We start from the raw sequence: 14,423 nt of genomic DNA, 5'->3' as shown, positions 1-14,423 counted from the left end.
AGCTAGGATTAACAGTAAACATAGAAAGGTTCTATTTTACCATTGATATATACTCATAAATGCTAGTTGTGTTAATAAAGCCGTATGGTCTAGGTGCAGCACATTTCACTGAAATAATGATTTGCCTGGAGCAGTGGATGGACAAAGCAGGAAATGACTTGTACTGAGGTTTTAAGACAAAAATGGAAAGGGGAAAAAACTCAACATGATTTTTTTAAATGGATGATGCCCATCTTTGGTCTGCACCAGTCATTGCTAGAGGATCGACATCTTGTGTGTTAGTTAGTCTGATTGTTTGACTAATCCCCAAGAACCCTGTATTTTACATCAACGAATAAACATGTAATATTTTCATGTACTGCCTGGCTCAACAGGTGTGAAATTTACTCCTGTGCAAAGAGATCACAAGGTTAATGCACCAATTAAGATGTCAAAACAGGACTTAAGTGGTGCATAGGCCTTAGCTGGACACCAAAACATCTAGTTGTCACTTTATAGATGAAAAGATATTTTAAAATGGTGATATATACGAAGTATATGTGAATAAAATATTTGCTAACAAAAGGTTGGATTTTCAAAAGTGACTGACTTAGAAGCACAAATCCCATTAAATTCAAGGAGACGTGTGCTCTTAAGTGACTGAGGCACTTTTAAAAATCCAACTCAGAAGCTTTGCAACTGTACATGTACCTCAGTCAGGGAATCTGGGGTAACCTGGCAAATGAGTCAGGTACAGTAAGTGGCTTAAACCTGGTGAAGAGATCTTACTTTTTGATACAAGAAGTCCAAGACTCTGGTAAGTCTTTCCATGCTGTCCAGGGAGCAGTTATCCTGTTAAGAGAGAAATAGTTTAGAATGGGGTGTGTGGAAACATACATGTGCTCATGGCACAGAGCTGGATAAAAGACAATTCAAGCCACCATCAAGACCATCAGGAAAAGCAAAAGTCACATGTTTCTCAGAAGTGATGGGCTCCATTCATTTAGCTAATGTACCAGAGATGCTACTGGTAATAGTCACATTGTGGATTCAGCTTTATTCAGCACCTAAGGCAAGAGGAATCTAGGATCCAATAATATGATTTAACTGGGTATGATTAGACAACTTAAACATAAAAATCACAGCCTCAAAGAGAGTTTTTTCATCTAAAGACTCTGACATGGAAGAGACCTATTATGCCATCCTTAGAGCAGATTACCTCAACAAAGCCATTACTAACAGAAAATGATATTCATACAGCTATTGTCTTCTTTGCGTGAAGACACACTCTGGTCACAGATCATCCACTCCTTGTGTAGCATGGGAATTGCCTCTATTTTAACCTCTTAAATGCCTCATCCAATTCACTCTTGGCCACCTCTGGCAAAAGCGCTTCTGTGACTTTCCTTAGCACATGTTCCATTGAGTCTAATTGACCTCATGGTTAAATTTCCCCTTTTCAGCTCACTCCTTATTATGCCCCCTTTAACCTCTTCAACGATTCCTCCTTTCCTTTTGTGTTACTTCCTCTCAAGAATTTATAGATAGTTCTCCTCTCTACTCCTTGAAGAGAGTAATTTATAGAGGGTTGATTAAAGCCTCGGGGGGAAGAGAAGATGGTTCAGGCTTTATCATTTCATAGGATTTAAAAACAAACAAATAAAACAAACAAAAAACCAGACAATTTAATACAACTTGATGCACCAAAGGCACAGAGAAATTGCTTTTTCAAAGAAACTTTATGAGCCAGAGATAAGAGTTCTCGATAGCCGGGGTGGTTCAGCAAGGAGACAAGAGGAGGGAGAATCTGCCACTCACTCACCCCTCCAGTTTGAATTTGACCCCAGCTGAATTTGCTGGGCAAGCGGGCAGGTGCTTAGTGGTGAGTACAAAATATAAATGCTCAAATGTAAAACTGCAGTGGACAGAGTGCCCCCAAATGGTGAAGCTCCTCAGCAGGATGATGAAGACACAGCCGATGTTAGCAGTGAATTGTCACATCACTTAATGTGCTACTAGACGATGCTCAGATCAAGGACAAGGTGGAATTTGTGCCTTGGGAAAGTTTTAACCTAAGCTGGTAAAAATAAGCTTAGGGGGTCTTTCATGCGGGTCCCCACATCTGTACCCCAGAGTTCAGAGTGGGGAAGGAACCCTGACAGGTGCTGTTGGAGATTCAGTGAGTAGCATTTTTCCTTCAATGAGTACTGGGCTGAGGTGGACAAGAAATTCATAATGAATAACTTATTGAATTAATTTATGCCTCCTCTGCTCACAAAATGTATTTGGTACTTACATAGTTCCCACCGCTGTAGTATCTGTGCAAAGATATCACTCTCTTCTCATTCATTATTTGAAATTATTCACCAGTAGCATCTGTGGGTAAGTCTTGCTCTGCAGCTGGTATGATATTCTTAACTCAAGCTGTTTTGAGTCTTATGGTATGTTTGTTTCCTGACTGGATGAGTAACTCTTAGATTTAGGTTCCAGTACGTCTGAGGTTTTAGGTCAGTGCTCATAATAATCCCAAGGTCCCATAGTCAGAGCTGGGATTCCTCGCTCAGACTTAGACCACACTCTGGGCAGCTTACCTGGTGGGTGGAGGCACAGGAAGAACACCGGTTTTCAGCACTAAAGAAAACTGTGATTAGCTTCCAGTCTTTTTGGAAATCTATCATCTGAAAGGAAAGAGCACAAGAGAAAGCAGTTGGTGCATTGTGTACCAGTAGCGCTAGGGAGAAGGTAAAAGCCCAGATCATCACTGGCATTCCCCACCCACCAACCGTTAGCCCTCTTTCCTGTGGGTTTAAGTGACGCCTCTTACAGAAACCCAAAACCACCAGAATCAGCTGAGTTCAAGTCAGCTGAACACTTGTGAGTGATGCAGATGCCATGAGAACATGGGTGTATGGGGCCTGTCGACCCACATTAGTCTTGTGCTGCACAAGACATACCCAAGAGCAGCTGCACAGGAGATTCAAATTCACCAGATTTTATGCTAAATCTAATCCCAAACACCTGTGGGCCACCCTCCCATAGCATCAAGGACCATGTAGTGCCATGGGCTCCCAGCACAGAAAATAGTGAGTGAGCAGCACACTCAGTTGAACAACCACATTTCCCAGTTAGGCCAAGACCCTTTTACTAAGTCACAGGTTTCCAACTGTTTAGACCCAAACAATGGGGCAGAATACAAGGAAATTAATGCATGAAGCTTCAGAATAGGATTTTCAGAGCATTCATCATTGGCCTAACGCTGCATTCATTGAAATCAACCATTGATGTTTGTGAAAGCAGACTCAGTGGGCATCTGTGATAATTCCACCCTAAATTGCTATGAGGAAATGGGAGAGACATACTTAGTTCCATTATATTCCAGCAGGATTCCTAAGCAGGCCACATGCCATCATAGGAATCCAGCATCCTTCATTAGCAGGAGGCAAACTAGGATTAACTTTAACCAAATATTTTGAACATCATGACAAACAGGGAGAAACATCTTCAGAAGCAAACAGTAGGTTCTTTGGGATGGCAAGTCTGATTTTGTTTTTAATAGAAACACTGGAGTTCAGTAACCACAGTTTTTTTGTTTTGTTTTTTTTTTAAAGGCAGCATTTTCCACATCTAACAGACCCTTTGTTTTTTGTTCAATAGAACTGGTCAAAAATATCTTGAACTTCAACATTTCATCAACATTTTGAAGTTCAAAATGTTTTGAAATTTGACTATTTTTTCCTCCCTTCTTTCCTCCCCTTTTCACCCCCACCCCTCCAAAGTGCTGGTGTTCATGGTTAGGCTTTTTGAAGTCCTGAGTGTTTTAAACATACCTGGTTCTCTTTCATGCATTTCACCATTTCTTTAGCTTGATCCAGTATGCTTCTGTTGCCCAAAAGGAAAGCAGAAATTGTCAAGTCATTTTTAAAGAACACTTTGGCTGAACTAATCATTGAAAAGAACAGCATGGGACTTAAGTACAAATCCAAAGACACAGTCAAGTTGCTAGGCATCTGTTTACCCCCCATTCAAACCCACAAAATTGTTTTGCTGATGCAAAAAGGGAGGGCTGCTCTGAAATCAAAAGATCTGGTGTGTTAAATGGGCCACAGAAGGGCCGGATTAATGCAGGGGCTTTAGGGGCTGCAGCCCAGCGTCTTGAGCTAAGGCGGGCCCCACAAAAATACATCCATAATTATATACAACTCAGTGGTCAGCCACCTGTTAATCACAATCAACTTGTCAATTCTGGAGCCTCTGCCAGTCGATCGCGATCTCCGGGTCGCAAAATGTCCAGCGGCGCAGCAGGGCTCAGGCAGGCTGCCTGCATGCCATGGTCCTATGCCATTCCCAGAAGCAGCCGGCTGCTGGCATGTCTCTGCAGCCCCTGGGGTGTGGAGGGAAGGTGGCTCCGCACACTGCCCCTGCCCCCACCTCTGACCCCGCAGGAGCTGCAGGGGTGGTACCTTCAGGCGTGGGCAGCACATGCTGTTCCCCTCACCCCCAGGGGTGCGCAGAGACGTGCCAGCAGCCGGCCACTTCTGGGAGTGGCGTGGAGCTATGGCAGGCAGGCAGGCTGAGCCCTGCTGCACCGCTGGCCAGGAACTGACTGTGGCAAGTCCCTCCCAGCCAGAGCCTGCACCTTGCCCTGAGCCTGCAGGAGAGTTAATCCAGTCCTGGGCCACAGAGTCATGTGTCACTCCCGTTAAGGATAGGAGAAAGTTGAGCCACATTGGCAGGGTTGGTGTTAGGGAAGCTTGTCCTGCCCTTGCTGTATATGTTTGAGTACAGTTAAAGGACTTCAGTCCCATGGGGCTTTCAGCCCTGTACCTTTCACCAACACTAAATTCATTATTCAGCTAAAAAAGAACTTACGTAGCTTTGGTTCCTGATGCTGCTCCGCTAGTTTTGAGAGGAAGTGGCTGATGCAGTACAGAGGGGTTAAACCTGCTAACAAGAGCTGAACAACACACACAGTCAGGATATTCCAAGATCCTGGGAACTACTGCTCTGCCACTTCACCCTTAATGGAATCAAATCAGCCACAAACTGCTAGGATCTCCGGCTTCTTGGTAGGTATTATAAATGCTACATCAGGGACCCTCCACTCTTATCAGTGATGTTGTTCCTCAGTGTTATGAGTTTTGAAACAGTGGCATGAAGTTGGAATTATTTGTTCTAGCCCCTGGTGCTGTCTGGATATTGTGTATCTCCCAATTTTAGCAACAGCTGCTGTGTGCAGAGCAGGATTTAGGCTGCCGTGGCACATTATATGGAATAGTGGATATTTACAGGGAACATGTACAACCAACTTCCCCCAGCATTGCAGGGACTTCCAAGATTAAAAATAGCTCCATTTGAAGATTTTGGGGAGATGGAAAGAGTACCCTCCCTAATCCCAATGTTGTGGTGATCCTCTCTGCACCCGAGGAGAGGTGGCTACAACGCTCTCCAGAGCAAGTCAGTGCTATCCAAAATGTCAGCTGGAGAGGTCACTGGAGAGCTATTCTGTGAGATTCCCTTGCACTCCAGGGTATTTGCATTCTGCCTCCAGAGTGGCCCTCCCCTAGATCAGTCTGACACCCCACCTATGGCTACGCTATGCACTGGTGCTGCACCCTCTCTAAAGAACCTAGCAAAGCTGCAGGACCAACCACGCTTTTAATGATACCTGGCAATGGATTTCCCTAGAGTTCAGTGTTGAGAACAACCCAGCAAGACACACCTGATAGTGTTCCCATGCTCGCCTGAAGGAGGGTCCTTTCTGGGCTATAAATAGAAGAAAAACCTGAGTTGATTTGTCATATTTCTCATAAATCAAAATCATGTTACAGCTGAGTACTGATTTCTTCTTAACATAAGAAGGCCGGAGCTTCAGAGCTCTGTTTCTTCTAACAGCTGACAAAATCACTAAACCACTTCCCCATCACAACAGGATCTGTCTCCTCTGCTTTCCCTAGATTTTAGTAATGCCACCCGCTGTTGCTGAGTCACAACAGAACACTGATTTCAGGGCTTAACGTAAAGATAAAGGAAATAGCAACTGTCAACTCGTTCCCAATGGTATTTGTTCGTAACTTATCAACCTTATTCCCATCTAACTTGCACCCCTCTGCTAAATATTTACATAAATAATATGTGTGCAAGTAGCTGCATTTATGCATGGAAACTAACAATTTCAGTGCCTGGTTAATGCATTTGGCCCTGCAATGGCACACACCAGTGAATGGGCTTGTATGTTTTTACATGCATAGTTAAAAGTATAATTTTTAAATTTTAGTCTACTTTTACTTAGGGCCAGAACTTGAGCTGTTGTAAACAGACATAGCTCTAGTGACTGCAATGGAGCTAAATAGATCTGCACCAACTGAGGATCAGATTCTTATTTTACTTCAAATGTAACAACCCTGATGAGTGGTAATGCAACAGTATAAAACATGGCCAAGGAGCACTGGGTATCATTCCAGCATCCATGGAATATGGTCTCAAGGTTAGTGCAGGGGACTAGGCATCAGGACTCATGGAGTCTATTCTTCACTCTACTAATGGCTCCCTGTATGACTTTGGGCAAGTCCCTTCTCTGTTTTCCCCCATCTGTTAGCAGGGGGTGATACCACTAACTATGCAGGCTTCATCATAGTTTTTATGAGGCTTACTCAATATTTATAAAAGATCTGACATCCTGGGGTAAAAGGTGCTCTTTAAGCAAAAACTATAGCTACTAAGTAAGGATGACTAGGGACATCATAGCTCAGGTTCTAATTTTTCAGTCAAGATCTCTACCCTGCTGTTGCACACCCAGGCACAAGAACAATTTTGAGGATGGGATGAAAATTGGGTACTTCTGAGTTTAGAATCTGGTCCTCATCCCTGTCATGTGCAGCTGTGTAAATTGACATCATAGCAGTTGCCAGTGCCAACCGATGAAAGTTCACTGTTACCTTTGGAGTAAATCTTCATGATCTATCCTAGAATCTGGGGTCTGTAAATAATCATGGAACAATAAAAGTGTTATTAATAAGCAAATAGTAGACTACCCCCGTCATACTCCAGTTTTATATTTCAGATAGTCACTGTGGTAAATAGCCATTTTCTCCATTGCATTTTAAATTACAACACATAATTAAGATTTCCTTACGGCAGTTTGCTTACAGTTTGGAGACCATTGCTTTGGTACATTCTAATGGGACATTCCATGTATCAAAAGAGTTTTAAAAGATGAAATAGCACACTTTTTTATAGCTGAATGAACTACTTTTTAAACTATATTGAAGTTTCTGTTGGCCCAATCTCTTTCAAACAGGGGACATGATCCAAAGTCCATTTAAGTCAACAAGACTCTAGGAAGTACACTAGGGACTTAGCTATTAGTATTGATTTTATATGAAAGGTGCCCAGCTTCTATAGTTATGGGAGACTGTGTACATTCCTAAAATAAAGATTCCCACTGATTTCAGTGGGCTTTTGGCTGAACCCAGAGACAGACCAAGAGATGTCCCCTTTCCCAAAGGCTGCATGTCTTAAATGCAAACCATTCATATATTTCTTTCTATAGCGTCTCACCCATGCCATTCAAGGTATTAACATAAGAAGAGTCTTTTTAATATGGAGGACCATGTGCAGAGATACAAGGGAAGACAGAAGGATTCTTGGTTCAGGTAAAAGAAACTCAAGAGTTAGGGCAGACCAAGTGTCATAATTTCTTCTCAAAAGGGGAGAAATCAGGAGAAATACAGTAATTCTGACTGTTAGAAATTCATGAGTTCTGCAACCCAAAACCTTATAGGAAGTTATGGCAGATAGAAGGGTAGTACTGAGATGTTTTACAAATATGTGTCTCAGCTCTGTGAGGTTCTAAGTATTTCCTACAAGATGCACACTCAGCTGCAAAGGGAGTTGAGGATGCACAGCACCTCATAGGATGAGGCTCTAAAATGTTAAATTGTTTGTGAAACTTCTAGAAGTATAAGATTTCCCCCAAACCTTTCTGGTTTCTCCCATCCCTGTTTTCCCCTCTCTGTGCATCTCCAGTTATCCCACATTCAGTATAAATTTCAGGCTGATTAGGGCAGAACAAAGTAATTAAAGGATTTCTAGTTCCTAGTGCTGCAGCAATACTGTATTCTGCATCTCAAGTTCAACAGGAAAGGTGGTTACCCAAATGGGACTCCCTCATATTTCAACAACTGGGATTTCAATCTTGTTTTGAAGCAAAGCAAAAAAAAAAACCAACCCACCAACAGCTCCACAAGATCCTTCCCTGTTGATTCTGCAGTATTTAGAAATACAGAGTAGGAAATATATAGTAGTTGTGACAAGCAACTTTGTTATTTTGTAGTTATGGGCCTGGGCTACAAAGTTTTGATCCAGATGTGGATTCAAGCTTCCCTAACACTCAAGGGACTTCTGATCAAACATTCCTGTTTCAGTCCAACTCTCTTCCATAGATTTACACTCAAATTCTTAAAGCCAGAAGGGAAAATTATGATCATCTAGTACAGGGGTTATCAAACTGGAGGTCGGGACCCCTCAGGAGGTTGGGTGGTTATTACATGGAGGGTCATGAGCTGTCAATCTCCACCCCAAACCCCGCTTTGCCTCCAGCATTTATAATGGTGTTAAATATATTTAAACGTGTTTTTAATGTATCAGTGGGGTCACACTCAGAGGCTTGCTGTGTGAAAGGGGTCACCAGTATAAAAGTTTGTAGTCTGAACACCTGCATATCACAGGCCAGATAATTTCACCCAGTGAAAGCCCATAATTCTGTGGTTGAACCAGAGCATCCTTTTTAGGTAGGCATCCAATCTCAATTTAAAGACTTCACGTGATGGAAAATCCACCACATCTCTTGGTAACCAATATTTAGTTACTTGAAATTGCATTTCATTTCCAGTTTGATTTTTTCTAGCTTCATCTTCCAGCTATTGGATTTTGTTATGCCTATATTTGCAAAATTAAAGAGTCCTCTAATCAAACAGTTTCTCCCTGTGCAAGTGTTTTTAGACCCTGATTGCATTTCCTCCTGCATGAAGTCAGTTGGGTACTGACAGAATCAGAGCTGTCTTGTGGTAAGTGGTTAATATCAGCTACCTCTAGTCACCATTCACACGAAACCTTTAACACGTGTGAAAAGTGTTGAGTCTTGATCACACCACCAGCAAGTACAGACCTTAAATCAAGGGTCACATTCTGCACCATTCAACTTACCAGGAGTTTTGTTATTGATTTCAACAGAAACAGGTCTGAGCTCTTAAAGGTGGTGTGATAGTCAACACACCTCACTGTTATACTTACAGTTTGCAAAATTCCTATGGCAGCAATTGCTTTAATGTCAGATGGTCTCAGAGTATGAACTGCGGAGATAAATCAAGGTCTCCATGTTAGAAAGATCAGTGGCTTTGAAAAAATAATTACATTCTCCAATGTGAAAACACAGCAGAGTAAATTATAATAGTTATTGGCATTTATAGTGGGCTTTTCAGCTGGGAATTTTAAAGCAGCCAAAGGCAATTAGCAGTCCAATACTCATTGAATTTCAATGAGATTTGGGTGCCTGACTCCCTTAGTCTCCTTTGGAAATTTCAGCCTTCATCCTCAAAACACTTTGCAAATAACAACAGACCACACAACACTCCTTTGAGTTGTTGACATAGGTATCATTATCCCCAATACAGGATGGAGAAACTGAGGCAGATGTGTAAAGTCACTTGCCCCATTATTACAGTCTGGATTAGAACTCAGGAATTCCTAGCTCCCAGACTCAAACTCAGTCCACAGCCATGTCTACACTACAGAATTATGTCAACCTAACTTACATCAGCATACAGCCACCACAGTTATTAAATCGTTCGTGTGCACACACATTTAGCTGCTTGTGTCAACGGTGCAGGTCCTCACCAGGAGCGCTTGTATCGATTGTATTGTCAGCGTGGGGCATTGTGGTTTGACTCCTGGAAGCCAGTAACAGTCAACTTAAGCAACACAGTGTCTATATTGACACTGCATTCTCCTTATTACATTGAGTGTGACTGTACACTACTCAGGGAGGTGGTGTTACGAAATCGGCATAGAGAGGCACTTATATTGGCGGGAGCCAAATTTAAACGAAGACACTCCCACAGCTAGGTCAACACAAAGCAGCTTACGTTGACCTAACCCTGTAGTGTAGACCAAGTCCATGTCTCCCTACAAACTTAGAGCAGGAAAAGCCTCCAAGAGGATGATTTTTAAAACACAAACCTGAAGATGAAGGAGAATGAGACAGCGTCTCTAGCTCACATGGAAACTGGAATCTTCTCAGAGGCTGTAACAGCAAATAGATATAGTTTTGGGTTCTTTTCTTTTTAACAAGGGTATTTAGGCTGAGGTGAAGTGTTGGATCAAGAGGCCTGAAGATCTCTATTCACCAAATGGTTACTGCATGGCTAAGGCTACAATTTAGTCATAGGTATTTTTAGTAAAAGTCTTTTACTAAAAATACCCAACTAAATCTTAGGTGCTGAGGGGCGGGGAGCTACCTGGGGCCCCGCTGCCCCTCCAGGCAGGGGCGTGGCCCGGGGCCCTGCTGCTGCTCCCAGTGCCCAGGACCAGTTGCCTGGGGCTGCCAGAACAGCGGCCAGTGCAGCTGGCCCCAGGGTCACCCCAGCTGCTGGGCAGTCGTTGGATCAGCCGCACCAGCCGCTGCAGCTGTGGAAGTCACAGAGGTCCCGGAAAGTCATAGAATCCATTACTTCCGTGACCTCCGTGAAAGACTCGCAGCCTTAAGCATGGCTAGTGGCAGTACCAGATTTCCCCCCCACCCACATACTGTCCCACAATTTGCACCACTGTTAGAGGCACAGGGATGAAACTAGTACAGACTTCATGGCCCATTCAGTTCAACATCTCTCTGGGAATGTCTACTCTGCAGTTAGACACTCGCAGCTGGGCCATGCCTGCTGGCTGAGGCTCGTGGGGCTCAGGTTAAGGGGCTGTTTAATTGTGGTGTAGACGTTCAGGCTACAGCCCAAGCTCTGGGACCCTCCCAACTTGCAGGGTCCTAGAGCCCAGGCTATAGGCCAAGCCTGAACAGCGACGCCACAATTGAACAGCCCCTTAGCCTGAGCCCCAGTCAGCTGGCCTGGGCCAGCCACGGGTTTTTAATTGCAGCGTAGACATACCCTCTGACAACAAAAGTGATTTTAAGAGCAAAATTACACCGTGCTCCAGAATTCTGTAGGATGGTTCCAAAATAAATCTATAGAAATGAGATCTCTCTCTGTTCAATTCTATAACTTTTTATAGAAATGTCAAGAACCATATTAGTTTCATCCTTTGGAGTAAGCTGTACATTGGGAGTGGTAGGTCCTCAGGTTCATTTTTTGCTGATGACCATAAAGTCTGCACAGATGTGACCCCAGTTCATTTTTGCAGGGATTTCCCCACCCCCTGGCATGGTTAGTGAGCTGGTGGGTCTAGAGCAGCATTTTAGGTTATTCTTCTAAAGTGTGCGTCACCTCTGTGTAAAGCGCCAGCACAAGACCTGTGCAACACCTAAGCCACGTCTGAGGACCTAGGTGGTGCACAGAGTTTGTCCGACTCTCTGGACAAAGGTGAGTTTCACCTATAGATATTCTATAGACTTTCAGAAACATAATACCAAGCTATAGCTCAAGGGTCCATTGAAAGCTGTCTCACACAACATAAATCTATTATGCACAAAAAACTAAGTTACAAATTTATTATTAAGATAGCAAAATCAAGTATTCAAAAGTTAGGAAATGCCAGACTTAAGGTTGCCTGCGCAATCTGTCTCAACCTACCTGGCTCCCACTCCTAGCCTCACTCCTCAAACTCCTCATCCCAACTTCTCCCTGGCTTCTTGTCCCAATTCTCCCCCTGCTCCTTGTCAGATGAGGCTCTTCTCTCTACTGCCTCTATTCCCTCCCACAATGGTTCCTAGGCCCAGTCCCCTCATCCAGCCAGTGGCAGTTTTTCCCCCAGCTCCTCAGGAGTCTGATCTCAGTGCTCCTCCCCCAAAGCTAACTGGCTCCCAGTCCTCCTGTTTCCCTCCCTAGCTTCCAGGCACCATCTCCCCAGCCCTGGTTCCTAGTCCCAGTCTCTGCCCAACCACAGTGTTGCACATTCTTGTGATTTTGGCAGGGGCGGGAGCCAGTTGCCCAGTGACAGGAGAAGCTCCAGCCCTCTTGCAAATTTCAGCCCTGCCTGGGAGAAATCCCAGGAGGCGGGGCAATGGGGAAAAACAGCTAGTCAAAGGGGGAAGAGCAGTGAATAAAAGCTGCTTCAGGAAGCAGGCAGCACTTTCCCCTCCTTTCAAGAGCCCACATCAGTCTCACAGGAAGGGAGGGCGAGGAGGGAGCCTAGCAGCTCCATTCTCTCCTTGCCCTGTGAGTAACAGGGCCAGCTCCTTTGCTCTTCCCCATTGCCTGCAACACCAAGCCTGGGAAAGAGTTGAGGAGGGTGAAGATCCCCTGAAACTGCCTCACCCAGGCCTGGCGAGAGGTAGAAAAGCCCTGTACCTGCAGAAAGAGCGGAGGTGAGTCTGGGAGGCAGAACTGATTTGAATTGGGGCAAAATTAATTGCTTGGCAGAGGACAGGCAAATGTAGGGTGAGAGCTCCGAGGGCCAAAATCACCTTACCCAAGACATTTGGGAGAGTGGGCAACATTAACTATCTAACACACACCCTGTGGGTGGGCAGGGGGAGTTCGAAAATCAAAGGGCAGAACAAATCACAATGTAATCTTTTAAAAATAATCTCATGGATGCGAATATCTGATGCATGATATTTGATCTGTTAGGTTGGCAGTTCTAGAATCATAGAATCTGTTAATGATACTTCAGTTAGCATTACTTCCTGCAGAGCCCTCTCTACAGCCACTAGTCTGCAGCCTTGGAGAGCTCAGCCTGTGGTAATGCAGCTCCTGAGAGAACTCTGCTGGCAGGCTCGCAGGAGAACAATGGCAAAGCACAGGGAGCCAGACTTTCTGTCTCTGGTGATCTTACAGTTGTGGCAGACCAAAAACACAATACAAACTTTAAAATATAAATAAATAAAATCTTGATTTTGGGGGTCTGACTTGTGATTTTGGAAACTTTGGGGTTAGCAATATTGCAACCAGTCCCAGTCTCTCTCCTTCCTTCCAATTTCCAATCCCAGTCCCATCAGACACCTTGTCCCTGTAGCAAAGCAATGACTCACTGGCACAGCGCCTCCTGCTGGTCATTTGGGAATTAGCTCAACTCCAGCTCCAGAGCTCCTCCTCCTGGCCGGTGTCTCACTTGCCTTAGGCCTAGGGTGATCAGATGTCCCGATTTTATAGGGACAGGCCCGATTTTTGGATTTTTTTCTTATATAGGCTCCTATTACACTCCCCACCCCCGCCCCATCCTGATTTTTCACACTTGCTGTCTGGTCACCCTACATAGGCCCCATATCCCTCTCAGACCCCAGGCCCCCCTTTCCTCAGGGTTCTGCCCCCAGAAGTACCCCCACATTCTGGGTCTCCCCTCCCAGGTGAACCCCCAACCCTCTATCCTCACCTTGCCTCAGTGGCTACTGCCAGTCATCATCTAGCCCCCGCTCACTGGGGCAGACTGCAGTCTGTCATGGCCACTCATCATTGGCAAGGGGTTAGGACCAGCTGCCTCTGCCTAACCCCAGACTGTACCTCTGTAGCCCCAGTACCTTTGTAGGCCTTCACTGTTGTGTATTTGGTTGTCATGGTTTTTGTTCCTATGGCAACTGAGTTAGATTATTAGGGGATAGCCCAGCCGGTTTCGGCCGGTTGGGTGAGCTCTGTGTCTGTAAATAAAATTGTAGTTTTGTTAGCTGTCTGCTGTCCGGCCTCAAGTGATTTCTTCCTAAACCAGCTGCCCCCAAGGATATAACAAATGGCGACGAGGGTGGGATTCCGGTGCTGCTCCAGTAACAGAAGGAAGTAGAAGTCAAGGTAAAGAACAAACAAACAAAAAAGCTGCTTGTTTGCACTGACTGTGAAAGTGAAACTAAAAATCATGGCTACTCTGACCAGGCCACTGGAACCTTTTGATGAGAATATAGAGCAGTGGCATGTGTATACTGAGCATTTTGAGCTTTTTGGTATTGCTTTTTGGTATTAAGAAGGTGCCAATATTCTTAAGTGTTGTAGGGGCTAAAACCTACTCCCTGCTACGCAGCTTACTACACCCTGTTAAGCCAGCGACTAAATCTTACAGTGACATTGTGGAAATCCTGGGGTCCCATTTTTCCCCAAAACCACTGGTAATTGCTGAAAGATATAGGTTCCACAAAAGAGACCAAAAGGAAGATGAAACAGTTGTACAATTTGTAGCAATTTTAAAAAAGCTAGCAGAACACTGTGAATTTAAGGAGATGTTAAACGATGCCCTGCGTGACAGGTTAGTGTGTGGCCTCTACAGTGAAGCTATACAGAAGCGCCTACTGA

The 14,423-nt window shown here is 44.4% G+C and overlaps 1 protein-coding gene across 2 annotated transcripts in view; it reads right to left on the bottom strand.

Moving 5' to 3' along the window:
* The window catches only part of PLB1 (phospholipase B1), a 125,026-nt gene that overhangs the window by 96,933 nt on the left and 13,670 nt on the right, over nucleotides 1-14,423 (bottom strand). The window contains exons 1-9 of one of the 2 annotated variants that reach the window (XM_045009585.1): nucleotides 13,519-13,553; nucleotides 10,216-10,279; nucleotides 9,271-9,329; nucleotides 6,915-6,955; nucleotides 5,699-5,742; nucleotides 4,849-4,933; nucleotides 3,807-3,858; nucleotides 2,571-2,657; nucleotides 769-831 (exon numbers count right to left, since the gene is read on the bottom strand). In XM_045009585.1, the coding sequence (XP_044865520.1) occupies nucleotides 769-831; nucleotides 2,571-2,657; nucleotides 3,807-3,858; nucleotides 4,849-4,933; nucleotides 5,699-5,714 (303 nt within the window). In that variant the 5' untranslated portion in view covers nucleotides 5,715-5,742; nucleotides 6,915-6,955; nucleotides 9,271-9,329; nucleotides 10,216-10,279; nucleotides 13,519-13,553. Of the gene's footprint in view, nucleotides 1-768; nucleotides 832-2,570; nucleotides 2,658-3,806; nucleotides 3,859-4,848; nucleotides 4,934-5,698; nucleotides 5,743-6,914; nucleotides 6,956-9,270; nucleotides 9,330-10,215; nucleotides 10,280-13,518; nucleotides 13,554-14,423 lie in introns of those variants that run through there. The other variant, XM_045009584.1, reaches the window with a different exon arrangement.

This window comes from Mauremys mutica, chromosome 3, assembly GCF_020497125.1.
Source record: "Mauremys mutica isolate MM-2020 ecotype Southern chromosome 3, ASM2049712v1, whole genome shotgun sequence".
Taxonomy (NCBI): domain Eukaryota; kingdom Metazoa; phylum Chordata; order Testudines; family Geoemydidae; genus Mauremys; species Mauremys mutica.
This window is presented reverse-complemented; position numbering and strand designations above follow the sequence as displayed.